The 16,291-nt window shown below is 55.0% G+C and overlaps 2 protein-coding genes across 3 annotated transcripts; both read right to left on the bottom strand.

Moving 5' to 3' along the window:
• Window positions 1–3,532: 3,532 nt before the first annotated feature.
• Window positions 3,533–7,542, bottom strand: LOC136789831 (feather keratin 1-like). Of its 2 annotated transcripts, none has more exons than XM_066990838.1 (2): window positions 7,523–7,542; window positions 3,533–4,042 (listed from the first exon to the last, which is right to left on the bottom strand). In XM_066990838.1, exon 2 carries the CDS (start codon window positions 4,020–4,022, stop codon window positions 3,717–3,719), a length of 306 nt encoding a protein of 101 aa, XP_066846939.1. In that variant the 5' UTR covers window positions 4,023–4,042; window positions 7,523–7,542; the 3' UTR covers window positions 3,533–3,716. The 2 variants fall into 2 exon arrangements, with proteins under 2 accessions (XP_066846939.1, XP_066846938.1); XM_066990837.1 differs by lacking the exon at window positions 7,523–7,542 and adding an exon at window positions 4,252–4,395.
• A 5,707-nt stretch (window positions 7,543–13,249) lies between these two features.
• LOC136789830 (feather keratin 1-like) lies at window positions 13,250–13,797 on the bottom strand. The gene has a single exon (XM_066990836.1). The coding sequence runs from the start codon at window positions 13,780–13,782 to the stop codon at window positions 13,462–13,464; it is 321 nt and encodes a 106-aa protein (XP_066846937.1). The 5' UTR covers window positions 13,783–13,797; the 3' UTR covers window positions 13,250–13,461.
• Between the last annotated feature and the right edge of the window lie 2,494 nt (window positions 13,798–16,291).

The raw sequence follows: 16,291 nt of genomic DNA, 5'->3' as shown, positions 1-16,291 counted from the left end.
AGCAGCCCAGGGTGCAGGTGGCTTTCTGGGCTGCAGGCGTGCACTGCTGGGTCCTGTCGAGCCTTTGGTCCACCAGAACAACCCAAGTCCATCTCTGCAGGGCTGCTCTCAATGAGTTCTTCTCCCAGTCTGTCCTCCTGACTGGGATTGCCCCGACCCAGGTGCAACACCTTGAACTTGGACTTGTTGAAGCTCATGTGGTTCACATGAGCCCGCTTCTGCAGCCTGTCCAGGTCCCTTTGGCTGAAGAGCGTTGAGTGAAGAAAGGAGGAGTGTCAGGCTGGCATGCATTAGAACTTTATTGAGGAAGACTCATGAAAAGGAAGGAGCACAAAGAGAAGGGCCGTGGTCAGAGGTGCAAGCAGAGTGACCATCAGCAGCTATGCATTTTGTGTGGGGGCTATTCCCAGAGCACGGAGATGAGAGCATCCTCAGTCCATGAAGTGGCTTGCAGGGCATTGTTAGCTGCTGTCAGGGGTGCTGGCGTGGGTCCTTAGCAGGGGTAGCAGGCTCTTCTGCCAGAGAAGCAGCCCAGGCCTCCAAGGCCCCAGCCTCCAAGGCCCCATCCTCCAAAGCCTCCAGAGGAGATGGGCACTCCCTGGGAGCTGAGGTTGCTGCCCACGGCAGCTGATGCGGAGGATCCAACGGCGGTGTTCTGGGGGAAGGAGCTGAGGATGGGTCCTGGCAGGGTGACCACCACGGTGGAAGGCTGGATGGCGACGTGGGAGTCCTCGCACTGCCTGACACAGGGCTCGTTGCAGCTGTTAGCCAGCGGGGTGGGTCCGCAGGGGCGGCAGATGTCGTAGCAGGACATGTCTGTGGTGCGGAGGGTCCCTGGAAGAGAGGGTGTTGGGAAGTCGGAGGGTGTTGGGGGCACGAGAAGCAGTGCTGGGGGAAGCCAAGGGAGTGGGGAGGCCTGGGGTTTTGCGGAGCATGGCAGTGGGGAGGCGGAAGGGCTGCTGAGGCTGGGGGCAGAGGGCGTATGAAGAGCTAGGCCTGTTGGGGCGGGTGAAGGAAGGGGGTGGGGTTCAGGCTCACCTTGTTGGGCGCAGGGGAGAAGGCGTCGGGAGGAGTGTGTGAGTGTGAGAGGCGCAGGGCCGACTTTTATGCTGGTCCTTGAGTGCCCGCGGGGCGAGAGAGCCTTTGCGCATGACAGCATTTGGCGTGAGCTGCTCTTGCATGCCAAAGCCTGGCAAGTAATGAGGTGGGGTGTGGTGTCCTTCCCACAACTCGACCTTTTCATTTCCTCCTGTTGAGGACATGGTGTTGGGTCCTGGTGGCACCTTCAAAGTGAGAGTATTAGAGGCTGGAGCATTTCTGTGAAAGGTGCATGGCAGGGCAGGTAGATGATGTGGCCAAAGGCTGGCTGAGGTGTGGTGTCATGAGTGAGGTCTTTGCATGGCATTTATGTGGTGTGGCCCAGCCACACTGGGCTTTGTGGCTGTGAGGAAATCATTGCAGTGGAGCGTATCGGGCATAGAAGAGGGTGCTACGAAAAGAAGGAATGAGAGATGAGTAGGTCCTACACTGGCCATGTTTCCTGACACCGTAGGCTTCCTCGCCTTTCCTCCAAAGCCGAAGCCACCAGAAAAGTCAAGCCTTGACGCTCTGCTTGATGGGACGTTTTGGGCTGGGTGGGGAGGTCCGTGAGCGGCCCTGAGATTCATGAAAGGCGGAGGACAAGAGGTACAGTCAGAAAGGGCCAGCTGGGAGCCATTGTGTTATTGGGGGTGATATTTGGCATTTGTGTCAAGGGAGAAACCTATTTCTCTGCCCAGTGTTTGATTTTCTGAAAGGTGATTTGGACATTTCAGACGGAACTGGAGGCATGTGGTCTGCAACTCCAAAGTGTGGGCGAATGTCAAGGCCTTCCACTGCTTAGCCAAGGTGAGTGTTTTGCAGGCTGTCCAACAGGTGAGTGGTGCGTGTTGCTGAGGAAGACGGGGAGGCTGTGCCACTGGATGTGCTTAAGTGCACAGGACCTATCAGGTTGCACCCACAAATGCTGAGAGTCCTGGCTGAAATCTTCACAAGGCTACATTCAGCTTTCTTTGAAAGTTCTTGGTGACTGGGTTCCTGAAGACTGGAATAGACTCATCCCACTCTGATGTTCAACAAGATGGCGAAGGAAGGTCTGGGAAACTGCAGGCTGGTCACTCTGTCATCCGTCGCTGGGAATGTTTTGAAAGAAATCCTCCTGCAAAGCATTGACAAGCCCATGAACGGTAAGAAAGAGATGGGGACTAGTCAGCATGGATCTACAAAGAGCAGATCATACTTGAGCCTTCTCAGTGTCTTCTACGTTGAAGTGACGTGCTGGGTGGACAAGGGGAGAGCAGGAATTGTTGCTTACCTTGCCTTTAGTAAAGGCTTTGATGATTGCTCCAATGACATGGCCATTCAGAAGCTGAGGAAGTACGGGTTTCTTTGAGAAAGAGCCATGGTTGGGGATTTGGTGAGCCCAAGATCCAGCCTCATCTCAGAGGCGCAACCGTCATTCTATGACATTGATTGAAGTGTCTTGATGGTGTCTGTCAGGGGTGGTGTCCAGAAAATCCCAATGGGAAAGAGTAGTTCAGTGCGTGCTGACTTCTACTGGTGCAGCCCTGGAGATGGCTGGCTTTCTGGGCCGCGAGTGTACATCGCTGGCTCACATTGAGATGTTTCTCCACCAATACCCCCAAGTCATTCTCTGTGGGGCTGCTCTCAATCCACTCGTTGCTCAGGCTGTATTGATGTTGGGGATTGTCTCGACCCAAATGCAGGACTTTGCATTCGGCCTTGTTGAACTCCTTGAGGTTTGCTTGGGCCCACCTGTCAAGCCTGTCAAGGTCCTTCCAGATGGCATCCCTTTCCTCTAAGGTGTCGGCCCCCCCACAGAGCTTGGTGCCATGTGCAAACTTGCTGAGGGCCCGCTCCATCCCACTGTGTATGTCAGGGGCAAGGAGGTGAGATAACACAGGTCCCAGGACAGACCCCTGAGAGAAAGCACTCCTCCATTTTATCTACCTGGGCATCGAAGTGTTGGCCGCTACTCCTTGAATGTGCTCATCCAGCCAATTAGTTGTCTGCTAAGTGGTCTGTCCATCAAATCTGTGACTCCTCTTGTTTAAAAACCAGGATACATGTAAGAGTGCTGTCTAGCTGCTTCCTGAACAGCAACAGGCTTGGGCCCTGCCGGCCTGCTGAGCCCTGCTTAATGTTGAGTGAAGTTGAAGGAGTGTTGGGAGCAGAAAGGAAGGGGAGACATCACAGGCTGACATGCACGAGAACTTTATTGTGGAAAAAAAGAGTGCAAACACTTGCAGAGTAGAAGGGACCTGTTCTGTGGTGCAAGTAGTGCAACCATCAGCCTGTGTCCCATGGTACAGCAGGTTTTCGCAGAGCCCCAAGGTCTTCGTGCACTGCAATAGAATCAGCACATGAGAGGTGCCGGGTGGGTTTGTAGCTGGGAGTAAGCCATTGCAGTGGAGAGTACTGGACATGGAAGACGGTGGAAGGAGAACAAGGAAGTGAGAGAGGAGTAGGCTGTCCATCAGCCATGTTTCCAGGCAGCATGGACTGGCCCCGTTCCCTGCTAGAGTGCGGAGTGCCCTGAGAAGAAGAGCCGAGGCTGGGGAGCCTGTGCGCTATGAAGAGCGCAGAGGTGCGTCCTCAGTCGAAGAGCTGGCTTGCATGGAGTTGGAGGCTTCTGTCAGGGGTGTTGGTGTGGGTCCTTAGCAGGGGTAGCAGGCCCTTCCGCCAGAGAAGCAGCCCAGGCCTCCAAGGCCAAAGCCTCCAAAGCCACCGGAGGAGATGGGCACTCCCTGGGAGCTGAGGTTGCTGCCCACGGCAGCTGATGCGGAGGATCCAACGGCGGTGTTCTGGGGGAAGGAGCTGAGGATGGGTCCTGGCAGGGTGACCACCACGGTGGAAGGCTGGATGACGACGCGGGAATCCTCGCACTGCCTGACACAGGGCTCGTTGCAGCTGTTAGCCAGCGGGGTGGGTCCGCAGGGGCGGCAGATGTCGTAGCAGGACATGTCTGTGGTGCGGAAGGTCCCTGGAAGAGAGGGTGCTGGGAAGTCAGAGGGTGTTGGGGGCGTGAGGAGCGGTGCTGGGGGAGGCCAAGGGAGTGGGGAGGCCTAGGGTGGGACTTTGGGGAGTATGGCGGTGGTGAAGCGGAAGGGCTGTTGAGGCTGGGGGCAGAAAGAGTCTGGAGAGATGGGTCCAGTGTGGCGGGTGAAGGGGGGGAGCGGGGCTTAGGCTCACCTTGTTGGGCGCAGAGGAGAAGGCGTCGGGAGGAGTGTGTGAGGGTGCGAGGCGCAGGGCCGCTTTTATGCTGGGTCACGAGTGCCCGCGGGGCGAGAGAGCCTTTGCGCATGACAGCATTTGGCGTGAGCTGCTCTTATATGCCAAAACCCATCAAGTAATGAGGTGGGGTGTGTTGTCCCCACAATGCTCCATCTTCATTTCCTCCTGTTGAGGATGTTGGAAGTGGCGGAACATTTCAAGTGAGAGTATTAAAGGGATAGTTCCTGAAGGTTCGTTAAAGGGCTGGCAGAAGATGCATGCATGACATGGGAGAAGTGCATTGTTGTCAGTGAGGTCATGGTTTGGCACTCCTGAGGTGTGGTCGGTGGCTCTGTTGTGAGGAGGGGGCCCCCGTTGTTGGCATCCCCAGCAGGCTGGTCAGGGCTTCTCAGGTATGCTGGGCGTGATGCGCTACCACTTGCATCACATTCACTCCCTCCGTGCCTTCATCCCAACTCACGAGCCTGCTTTTAGCCCTTGTCTTTCCTGTTTGGTGTGCTGCATTGGTGGCTTGGTGGTCATCTTGTAGGTAGAGGATGTATCTGGGAGCAAGTGGGCTCCCTGTCTTGTCCTTGGGGCCGCAGTCAAAAGAGGCAGAGGAGGGGAGTTTGCATAGCAGGATGTTGTAGTCGCGGGCCTGTCTTAGGGCTGACAGGACTAAGTGCGTTGGGAGTCCTGCCATGCTTCCCAAAGGGTTGCGTTGGCGACTCCGTAGCGCTCCCTTTTGTGGGGCCAGCATGTTGACAGCCGGGGCTTTGGCCTCCTGCAGTTTGGTGGGAGTCCCTTAGGCTGTTCTTTGTGGTGGGGGTCAAGGGGGAATCCTATTTCTGTGCGTGGTGTTCAACGTTGAGACAGACGATATGGACGTTTTAGAGGGGAGCTGGAGGTGTGTATGCTGCTTGTAGCTGTGAACATGGGGCCCCAGTGGTGATGGTTGCATTGCGAGGATTGGGGAATGGCAAGTGCAGCCCCTGATCTGCCGAGGTGAGTGTTTTGTAGGCTGTCCCACTGGAGCTTGTTGACGAGGATGATGGGGAGGCTGTGTAGCTGGTTATGCAGGAGTCCGTGGGACCTGACAGGCTGCACCTGCAAATGCTGAGTGTCGTGGCTGATACGTTTTCAATAAATAGCTCTCTCAGTTACCTTTGAAAAGTCACGGCGACTGGGAGAGGTTCCTGAAAAGTGGAAGAGACTCATCCCACTCTTATGTTCAAAAGATGAAGGAGGAATGTCTGGGAAACTGCAGCCTGGTCAGCCTGAGGTCAGAGTCTGGGAAGGTTCTGAAGGAAATCCTCCCAGAATGTGTTCTCAAGTACGGAAAAGTGATGGAGAGTAGTCAGCGTGGATTTATAGAGAGCATATCCCCTGTGTGCCTACATAGCATCTTCTACGGAGAAGTGACTGACGTCCTACATATATGACTCTGTGATAGTGTTTGTTGTGAAGGTGTAGGATCACAGAGGCACAAAAAACATCGCTTATTGGCTCAGCACTGGGCAGCGGCAGGTCCCTTTGTAGATGGCTGAAAGAGGCCCTTATCAAACATGGGGCAACTGCTGGATTGTTCTCATAGAGGCCACCCCTGCAGCCCCCACTACCAAAACCTTGCCACGTAAAAACAGAACACTAGGGGAGGTCTTGTGGCACTTTTCAACCTGATCTTGAACCGTGTATTTATACAGGGTGAAGTGGGAGTCATCATAGAATCATAGAATGGCTCACCTTGGAAGGGACCTTAGGGATCATCTAACTCCAGCCCCCTGCCGGAGGCAGGGATGCCACCCACCAGATCACGTTGGCCAAGGCCCCATCCAGGCTGGCCTTGAACACCTCCACGCCTGGGGTAACCACAACTTCTCTTGGCAACCTGTTCCAGTGCCTCATCCTCTCACAGTGAAGAATTTCCTTTTCATGTCTAGTCTAAATCTATCCTCTTTTAGTTGAAGACCATTCCCCCTTGTCCTATCATTATCTACCCAAGGAAAGAGACGTTCTCCGTCTTTTTCAGAAGACCCCTTCAAGTACTGAAAGGTCTCAAGGAAGTCTCCGCAGAGCCTGCACTTCTCCAGGCTGAACATCCCGAGCTCTCTGAGCCTTCTTTCATAGGGGAGGTGCTCAAGGTGGTGCCTCACGAGGACAGAGCAGAGGGGGACAATCACGTCCCTCGACCTGCTGGTCACACCTCTGTTGAAGCAGCCCAGGGTGCAGGTGGCTTTCTGGGCTGCAGGCGTGCACTGCTGGGTCCTGTCGAGCCTTTGGTCCACCAGAACAACCCAAGTCCATCTCTGCAGGGCTGCTCTCAATGAGTTCTTCTCCCAGTCTGTCCTCCTGACTGGGATTGCCCCGACCCAGGTGCAACACCTTGAACTTGGACTTGTTGAAGCTCATGTGGTTCACATGAGCCCGCTTCTGCAGCCTGTCCAGGTCCCTTTGGCTGAAGAGCGTTGAGTGAAGAAAGGAGGAGTGTCAGGCTGGCATGCATTAGAACTTTATTGAGGAAGACTCATGAAAAGGAAGGAGCACAAAGAGAAGGGCCGTGGTCAGAGGTGCAAGCAGAGTGACCATCAGCAGCTATGCATTTTGTGTGGGGGCTATTCCCAGAGCACGGAGATGAGAGCATCCTCAGTCCATGAAGTGGCTTGCAGGGCATTGTTAGCTGCTGTCAGGGGTGCTGGCGTGGGTCCTTAGCAGGGGTAGCAGGCTCTTCTGCCAGAGAAGCAGCCCAGGCCTCCAAGGCCCCAGCCTCCAAGGCCCCATCCTCCAAAGCCTCCAGAGGAGATGGGCACTCCCTGGGAGCTGAGGTTGCTGCCCACGGCAGCTGATGCGGAGGATCCAACGGCGGTGTTCTGGGGGAAGGAGCTGAGGATGGGTCCTGGCAGGGTGACCACCACGGTGGAAGGCTGGATGGCGACGTGGGAGTCCTCGCACTGCCTGACACAGGGCTCGTTGCAGCTGTTAGCCAGCGGGGTGGGTCCGCAGGGGCGGCAGATGTCGTAGCAGGACATGTCTGTGGTGCGGAGGGTCCCTGGAAGAGAGGGTGTTGGGAAGTCGGAGGGTGTTGGGGGCACGAGAAGCAGTGCTGGGGGAAGCCAAGGGAGTGGGGAGGCCTGGGGTTTTGCGGAGCATGGCAGTGGGGAGGCGGAAGGGCTGCTGAGGCTGGGGGCAGAGGGCGTATGAAGAGCTAGGCCTGTTGGGGCGGGTGAAGGAAGGGGGTGGGGTTCAGGCTCACCTTGTTGGGCGCAGGGGAGAAGGCGTCGGGAGGAGTGTGTGAGTGTGAGAGGCGCAGGGCCGACTTTTATGCTGGTCCTTGAGTGCCCGTGGGGCGAGAGAGCCTTTGCGCATGACAGCATTTGGCGTGAGCTGCTCTTGCATGCCAAAGCCTGGCAAGTAATGAGGTGGGGTGTGGTGTCCTTCCCACAACTCGACCTTTTCATTTCCTCCTGTTGAGGACATGGTGTTGGGTCCTGGTGGCACCTTCAAAGTGAGAGTATTAGAGGCTGGAGCATTTCTGTGAAAGGTGCATGGCAGGGCAGGTAGATGATGTGGCCAAAGGCTGGCTGAGGTGTGGTGTCATGAGTGAGGTCTTTGCATGGCATTTATGTGGTGTGGCCCAGCCACACTGGGCTTTGTGGCTGTGAGGAAATCATTGCAGTGGAGCGTATCGGGCATAGAAGAGGGTGCTACGAAAAGAAGGAATGAGAGATGAGTAGGTCCTACACTGGCCATGTTTCCTGACACCGTAGGCTTCCTCGCCTTTCCTCCAAAGCCGAAGCCACCAGAAAAGTCAAGCCTTGACGCTCTGCTTGATGGGACGTTTTGGGCTGGGTGGGGAGGTCCGTGAGCGGCCCTGAGATTCATGAAAGGCGGAGGACAAGAGGTACAGTCAGAAAGGGCCAGCTGGGAGCCATTGTGTTATTGGGGGTGATATTTGGCATTTGTGTCAAGGGAGAAACCTATTTCTCTGCCCAGTGTTTGATTTTCTGAAAGGTGATTTGGACATTTCAGACGGAACTGGAGGCATGTGGTCTGCAACTCCAAAGTGTGGGCGAATGTCAAGGCCTTCCACTGCTTAGCCAAGGTGAGTGTTTTGCAGGCTGTCCAACAGGTGAGTGGTGCGTGTTGCTGAGGAAGACGGGGAGGCTGTGCCACTGGATGTGCTTAAGTGCACAGGACCTATCAGGTTGCACCCACAAATGCTGAGAGTCCTGGCTGAAATCTTCACAAGGCTACATTCAGCTTTCTTTGAAAGTTCTTGGTGACTGGGTTCCTGAAGACTGGAATAGACTCATCCCACTCTGATGTTCAACAAGATGGCGAAGGAAGGTCTGGGAAACTGCAGGCTGGTCACTCTGTCATCCGTCGCTGGGAATGTTTTGAAAGAAATCCTCCTGCAAAGCATTGACAAGCCCATGAACGGTAAGAAAGAGATGGGGACTAGTCAGCATGGATCTACAAAGAGCAGATCATACTTGAGCCTTCTCAGTGTCTTCTACGTTGAAGTGACGTGCTGGGTGGACAAGGGGAGAGCAGGAATTGTTGCTTACCTTGCCTTTAGTAAAGGCTTTGATGATTGCTCCAATGACATGGCCATTCAGAAGCTGAGGAAGTACGGGTTTCTTTGAGAAAGAGCCATGGTTGGGGATTTGGTGAGCCCAAGATCCAGCCTCATCTCAGAGGCGCAACCGTCATTCTATGACATTGATTGAAGTGTCTTGATGGTGTCTGTCAGGGGTGGTGTCCAGAAAATCCCAATGGGAAAGAGTAGTTCAGTGCGTGCTGACTTCTATTGGTGCAGCCCTGGAGATGGCTGGCTTTCTGGGCCGCGAGTGTACATCGCTGGCTCACATTGAGATGTTTCTCCACCAATACCCCCAAGTCATTCTCTGTGGGGCTGCTCTCAATCCACTCGTTGCTCAGGCTGTATTGATGTTGGGGATTGTCTCGACCCAAATGCAGGACTTTGCATTCGGCCTTGTTGAACTCCTTGAGGTTTGCTTGGGCCCACCTGTCAAGCCTGTCAAGGTCCTTCCAGATGGCATCCCTTTCCTCTAAGGTGTCGGCCCCCCCACAGAGCTTGGTGCCATGTGCAAACTTGCTGAGGGCCCGCTCCATCCCACTGTGTATGTCAGGGGCAAGGAGGTGAGATAACACAGGTCCCAGGACAGACCCCTGAGAGAAAGCACTCCTCCATTTTATCTACCTGGGCATCGAAGTGTTGGCCGCTACTCCTTGAATGTGCTCATCCAGCCAATTAGTTGTCTGCTAAGTGGTCTGTCCATCAAATCTGTGACTCCTCTTGTTTAAAAACCAGGGTACATGTAAGAGTGCTGTCTAGCTGCTTCCTGAACAGCAACAGGCTTGGGCCCTGCCGGCCTGCTGAGCCCTGCTTAATGTTGAGTGAAGTTGAAGGAGTGTTGGGAGCAGAAAGGAAGGGGAGACATCACAGGCTGACATGCACGAGAACTTTATTGTGGAAAAAAAGAGTGCAAACACTTGCAGAGTAGAAGGGACCTGTTCTGTGGTGCAAGTAGTGCAACCATCAGCCTGTGTCCCATGGTACAGCAGGTTTTCGCAGAGCCCCAAGGTCTTCGTGCACTGCAATAGAATCAGCACATGAGAGGTGCCGGGTGGGTTTGTAGCTGGGAGTAAGCCATTGCAGTGGAGAGTACTGGACATGGAAGACGGTGGAAGGAGAACAAGGAAGTGAGAGAGGAGTAGGCTGTCCATCAGCCATGTTTCCAGGCAGCATGGACTGGCCCCGTTCCCTGCTAGAGTGCGGAGTGCCCTGAGAAGAAGAGCCGAGGCTGGGGAGCCTGTGCGCTATGAAGAGCGCGGAGGTGCGTCCTCAGTCGAAGAGCTGGCTTGCATGGAGTTGGAGGCTTCTGTCAGGGGTGTTGGTGTGGGTCCTTAGCAGGGGTAGCAGGCCCTTCCGCCAGAGAAGCAGCCCAGGCCTCCAAGGCCAAAGCCTCCAAAGCCACCGGAGGAGATGGGCACTCCCTGGGAGCTGAGGTTGCTGCCCACGGCAGCTGATGCGGAGGATCCAACGGCGGTGTTCTGGGGGAAGGAGCTGAGGATGGGTCCTAGCAGGGTGACCACCACGGTGGAAGGCTGGATGACGACGTGGGAGTCCTCGCACTGCCTGACACAGGGCTCGTTGCAGCTGTTAGCCAGCGGGGTGGGTCCGCAGGGGCGGCAGATGTCGTAGCAGGACATGTCTGTGGTGCGGAAGGTCCCTGGAAGAGAGGGTGCTGGGAAGTCAGAGGGTGTTGGGGGCGTGAGGAGCGGTGCTGGGGGAGGCCAAGGGAGTGGGGAGGCCTAGGGTGGGACTTTGGGGAGTATGGCGGTGGTGAAGCGGAAGGGCTGTTGAGGCTGGGGGCAGAAAGAGTCTGGAGAGATGGGTCCAGTGTGGCGGGTGAAGGGGGGGAGCGGGGCTTAGGCTCACCTTGTTGGGCGCAGAGGAGAAGGCGTCGGGAGGAGTGTGTGAGGGTGCGAGGCGCAGGGCCGCTTTTATGCTGGGTCACGAGTGCCCGCGGGGCGAGAGAGCCTTTGCGCATGACAGCATTTGGCGTGAGCTGCTCTTATATGCCAAAACCCATCAAGTAATGAGGTGGGGTGTGTTGTCCCCACAATGCTCCATCTTCATTTCCTCCTGTTGAGGATGTTGGAAGTGGCGGAACATTTCAAGTGAGAGTATTAAAGGGATAGTTCCTGAAGGTTCGTTAAAGGGCTGGCAGAAGATGCATGCATGACATGGGAGAAGTGCATTGTTGTCAGTGAGGTCATGGTTTGGCACTCCTGAGGTGTGGTCGGTGGCTCTGTTGTGAGGAGGGGGCCCCCGTTGTTGGCATCCCCAGCAGGCTGGTCAGGGCTTCTCAGGTATGCTGGGCGTGATGCGCTACCACTTGCATCACATTCACTCCCTCCGTGCCTTCATCCCAACTCACGAGCCTGCTTTTAGCCCTTGTCTTTCCTGTTTGGTGTGCTGCATTGGTGGCTTGGTGGTCATCTTGTAGGTAGAGGATGTATCTGGGAGCAAGTGGGCTCCCTGTCTTGTCCTTGGGGCCGCAGTCAAAAGAGGCAGAGGAGGGGAGTTTGCATAGTAGGATGTTGTAGTCGCGGGCCTGTCTTAGGGCTGACAGGACTAAGTGCGTTGGGAGTCCTGCCATGCTTCCCAAAGGGTTGCGTTGGCGACTCCGTAGCGCTCCCTTTTGTGGGGCCAGCATGTTGACAGCCGGGGCTTTGGCCTCCTGCAGTTTGGTGGGAGTCCCTTAGGCTGTTCTTTGTGGTGGGGGTCAAGGGGGAATCCTATTTCTGTGCGTGGTGTTCAACGTTGAGACAGACGATATGGACGTTTTAGAGGGGAGCTGGAGGTGTGTATGCTGCTTGTAGCTGTGAACATGGGGCCCCAGTGGTGATGGTTGCATTGCGAGGATTGGGGAATGGCAAGTGCAGCCCCTGATCTGCCGAGGTGAGTGTTTTGTAGGCTGTCCCACTGGAGCTTGTTGACGAGGATGATGGGGAGGCTGTGTAGCTGGTTATGCAGGAGTCCGTGGGACCTGACAGGCTGCACCTGCAAATGCTGAGTGTCGTGGCTGATACGTTTTCAATAAATAGCTCTCTCAGTTACCTTTGAAAAGTCACGGCGACTGGGAGAGGTTCCTGAAAAGTGGAAGAGACTCATCCCACTCTTATGTTCAAAAGATGAAGGAGGAATGTCTGGGAAACTGCAGCCTGGTCAGCCTGAGGTCAGAGTCTGGGAAGGTTCTGAAGGAAATCCTCCCAGAATGTGTTCTCAAGTACGGAAAAGTGATGGAGAGTAGTCAGCGTGGATTTATAGAGAGCATATCCCCTGTGTGCCTACATAGCATCTTCTACGGAGAAGTGACTGACGTCCTACATATATGACTCTGTGATAGTGTTTGTTGTGAAGGTGTAGGATCACAGAGGCACAAAAAACATCGCTTATTGGCTCAGCACTGGGCAGCGGCAGGTCCCTTTGTAGATGGCTGAAAGAGGCCCTTATCAAACATGGGGCAACTGCTGGATTGTTCTCATAGAGGCCACCCCTGCAGCCCCCACTACCAAAACCTTGCCACGTAAAAACAGAACACTAGGGGAGGTCTTGTGGCACTTTTCAACCTGATCTTGAACCGTGTATTTATACAGGGTGAAGTGGGAGTCATCATAGAATCATAGAATGGCTCACCTTGGAAGGGACCTTAGGGATCATCTAACTCCAGCCCCCTGCCGGAGGCAGGGATGCCACCCACCAGATCACGTTGGCCAAGGCCCCATCCAGGCTGGCCTTGAACACCTCCACGCCTGGGGTAACCACAACTTCTCTTGGCAACCTGTTCCAGTGCCTCATCCTCTCACAGTGAAGAATTTCCTTTTCATGTCTAGTCTAAATCTATCCTCTTTTAGTTGAAGACCATTCCCCCTTGTCCTATCATTATCTACCCAAGGAAAGAGACGTTCTCCGTCTTTTTCAGAAGACCCCTTCAAGTACTGAAAGGTCTCAAGGAAGTCTCCGCAGAGCCTGCACTTCTCCAGGCTGAACATCCCGAGCTCTCTGAGCCTTCTTTCATAGGGGAGGTGCTCAAGGTGGTGCCTCACGAGGACAGAGCAGAGGGGGACAATCACGTCCCTCGACCTGCTGGTCACACCTCTGTTGAAGCAGCCCAGGGTGCAGGTGGCTTTCTGGGCTGCAGGCGTGCACTGCTGGGTCCTGTCGAGCCTTTGGTCCACCAGAACAACCCAAGTCCATCTCTGCAGGGCTGCTCTCAATGAGTTCTTCTCCCAGTCTGTCCTCCTGACTGGGATTGCCCCGACCCAGGTGCAACACCTTGAACTTGGACTTGTTGAAGCTCATGTGGTTCACATGAGCCCGCTTCTGCAGCCTGTCCAGGTCCCTTTGGCTGAAGAGCGTTGAGTGAAGAAAGGAGGAGTGTCAGGCTGGCATGCATTAGAACTTTATTGAGGAAGACTCATGAAAAGGAAGGAGCACAAAGAGAAGGGCCGTGGTCAGAGGTGCAAGCAGAGTGACCATCAGCAGCTATGCATTTTGTGTGGGAGCTATTCCCAGAGCACGGAGATGAGAGCATCCTCAGTCCATGAAGTGGCTTGCAGGGCATTGTTAGCTGCTGTCAGGGGTGCTGGCGTGGGTCCTTAGCAGGGGTAGCAGGCTCTTCTGCCAGAGAAGCAGCCCAGGCCTCCAAGGCCCCAGCCTCCAAGGCCCCATCCTCCAAAGCCTCCAGAGGAGATGGGCACTCCCTGGGAGCTGAGGTTGCTGCCCACGGCAGCTGATGCGGAGGATCCAACGGCGGTGTTCTGGGGGAAGGAGCTGAGGATGGGTCCTGGCAGGGTGACCACCACGGTGGAAGGCTGGATGACGACGTGGGAGTCCTCGCACTGCCTGACACAGGGCTCGTTGCAGCTGTTAGCCAGCGGGGTGGGTCCGCAGGGGCGGCAGATGTCGTAGCAGGACATGTCTGTGGTGCGGAGGGTCCCTGGAAGAGAGGGTGTTGGGAAGTCGGAGGGTGTTGGGGGCACGAGAAGCAGTGCTGGGGGAAGCCAAGGGAGTGGGGAGGCCTGGGGTTTTGCGGAGCATGGCAGTGGGGAGGCGGAAGGGCTGCTGAGGCTGGGGGCAGAGGGCGTATGAAGAGCTAGGCCTGTTGGGGCGGGTGAAGGAAGGGGGTGGGGTTCAGGCTCACCTTGTTGGGCGCAGGGGAGAAGGCGTCGGGAGGAGTGTGTGAGTGTGAGAGGCGCAGGGCCGACTTTTATGCTGGTCCTTGAGTGCCCGCGGGGCGAGAGAGCCTTTGCGCATGACAGCATTTGGCGTGAGCTGCTCTTGCATGCCAAAGCCTGGCAAGTAATGAGGTGGGGTGTGGTGTCCTTCCCACAACTCGACCTTTTCATTTCCTCCTGTTGAGGACATGGTGTTGGGTCCTGGTGGCACCTTCAAAGTGAGAGTATTAGAGGCTGGAGCATTTCTGTGAAAGGTGCATGGCAGGGCAGGTAGATGATGTGGCCAAAGGCTGGCTGAGGTGTGGTGTCATGAGTGAGGTCTTTGCATGGCATTTATGTGGTGTGGCCCAGCCACACTGGGCTCTGTGGCTGTGAGGAAATCATTGCAGTGGAGCGTATCGGGCATAGAAGAGGGTGCTACGAAAAGAAGGAATGAGAGATGAGTAGGTCCTACACTGGCCATGTTTCCTGACACCGTAGGCTTCCTCGCCTTTCCTCCAAAGCCGAAGCCACCAGAAAAGTCAAGCCTTGACGCTCTGCTTGATGGGACGTTTTGGGCTGGGTGGGGAGGTCCGTGAGCGGCCCTGAGATTCATGAAAGGCGGAGGACAAGAGGTACAGTCAGAAAGGGCCAGCTGGGAGCCATTGTGTTATTGGGGGTGATATTTGGCATTTGTGTCAAGGGAGAAACCTATTTCTCTGCCCAGTGTTTGATTTTCTGAAAGGTGATTTGGACATTTCAGACGGAACTGGAGGCATGTGGTCTGCAACTCCAAAGTGTGGGCGAATGTCAAGGCCTTCCACTGCTTAGCCAAGGTGAGTGTTTTGCAGGCTGTCCAACAGGTGAGTGGTGCGTGTTGCTGAGGAAGACGGGGAGGCTGTGCCACTGGATGTGCTTAAGTGCACAGGACCTATCAGGTTGCACCCACAAATGCTGAGAGTCCTGGCTGAAATCTTCACAAGGCTACATTCAGCTTTCTTTGAAAGTTCTTGGTGACTGGGTTCCTGAAGACTGGAATAGACTCATCCCACTCTGATGTTCAACAAGATGGCGAAGGAAGGTCTGGGAAACTGCAGGCTGGTCACTCTGTCATCCGTCGCTGGGAATGTTTTGAAAGAAATCCTCCTGCAAAGCATTGACAAGCCCATGAACGGTAAGAAAGAGATGGGGACTAGTCAGCATGGATCTACAAAGAGCAGATCATACTTGAGCCTTCTCAGTGTCTTCTACGTTGAAGTGACGTGCTGGGTGGACAAGGGGAGAGCAGGAATTGTTGCTTACCTTGCCTTTAGTAAAGGCTTTGATGATTGCTCCAATGACATGGCCATTCAGAAGCTGAGGAAGTACGGGTTTCTTTGAGAAAGAGCCATGGTTGGGGATTTGGTGAGCCCAAGATCCAGCCTCATCTCAGAGGCGCAACCGTCATTCTATGACATTGATTGAAGTGTCTTGATGGTGTCTGTCAGGGGTGGTGTCCAGAAAATCCCAATGGGAAAGAGTAGTTCAGTGCGTGCTGACTTCTATTGGTGCAGCCCTGGAGATGGCTGGCTTTCTGGGCCGCGAGTGTACATCGCTGGCTCACATTGAGATGTTTCTCCACCAATACCCCCAAGTCATTCTCTGTGGGGCTGCTCTCAATCCACTCGTTGCTCAGGCTGTATTGATGTTGGGGATTGTCTCGACCCAAATGCAGGACTTTGCATTCGGCCTTGTTGAACTCCTTGAGGTTTGCTTGGGCCCACCTGTCAAGCCTGTCAAGGTCCTTCCAGATGGCATCCCTTTCCTCTAAGGTGTCGGCCCCCCCACAGAGCTTGGTGCCATGTGCAAACTTGCTGAGGGCCCGCTCCATCCCACTGTGTATGTCAGGGGCAAGGAGGTGAGATAACACAGGTCCCAGGACAGACCCCTGAGAGAAAGCACTCCTCCATTTTATCTACCTGGGCATCGAAGTGTTGGCCGCTACTCCTTGAATGTGCTCATCCAGCCAATTAGTTGTCTGCTAAGTGGTCTGTCCATCAAATCTGTGACTCCTCTTGTTTAAAAACCAGGGTACATGTAAGAGTGCTGTCTAGCTGCTTCCTGAACAGCAACAGGCTTGGGCCCTGCCGGCCTGCTGAGCCCTGCTTAATGTTGAGTGAAGTTGAAGGAGTGTTGGGAGCAGAAAGGAAGGGGAGACATCACAGGCTGACATGCACGAGAACTTTATTGTGGAAAAAAAGAGTGCAAACACTTGCAGAGTAGAAGGGACCTG

Source organism: Anser cygnoides, chromosome 2, assembly GCF_040182565.1.
Source record: "Anser cygnoides isolate HZ-2024a breed goose chromosome 2, Taihu_goose_T2T_genome, whole genome shotgun sequence".
Lineage (NCBI taxonomy): Eukaryota > Metazoa > Chordata > Aves > Anseriformes > Anatidae > Anser > Anser cygnoides.
This window is presented reverse-complemented; position numbering and strand designations above follow the sequence as displayed.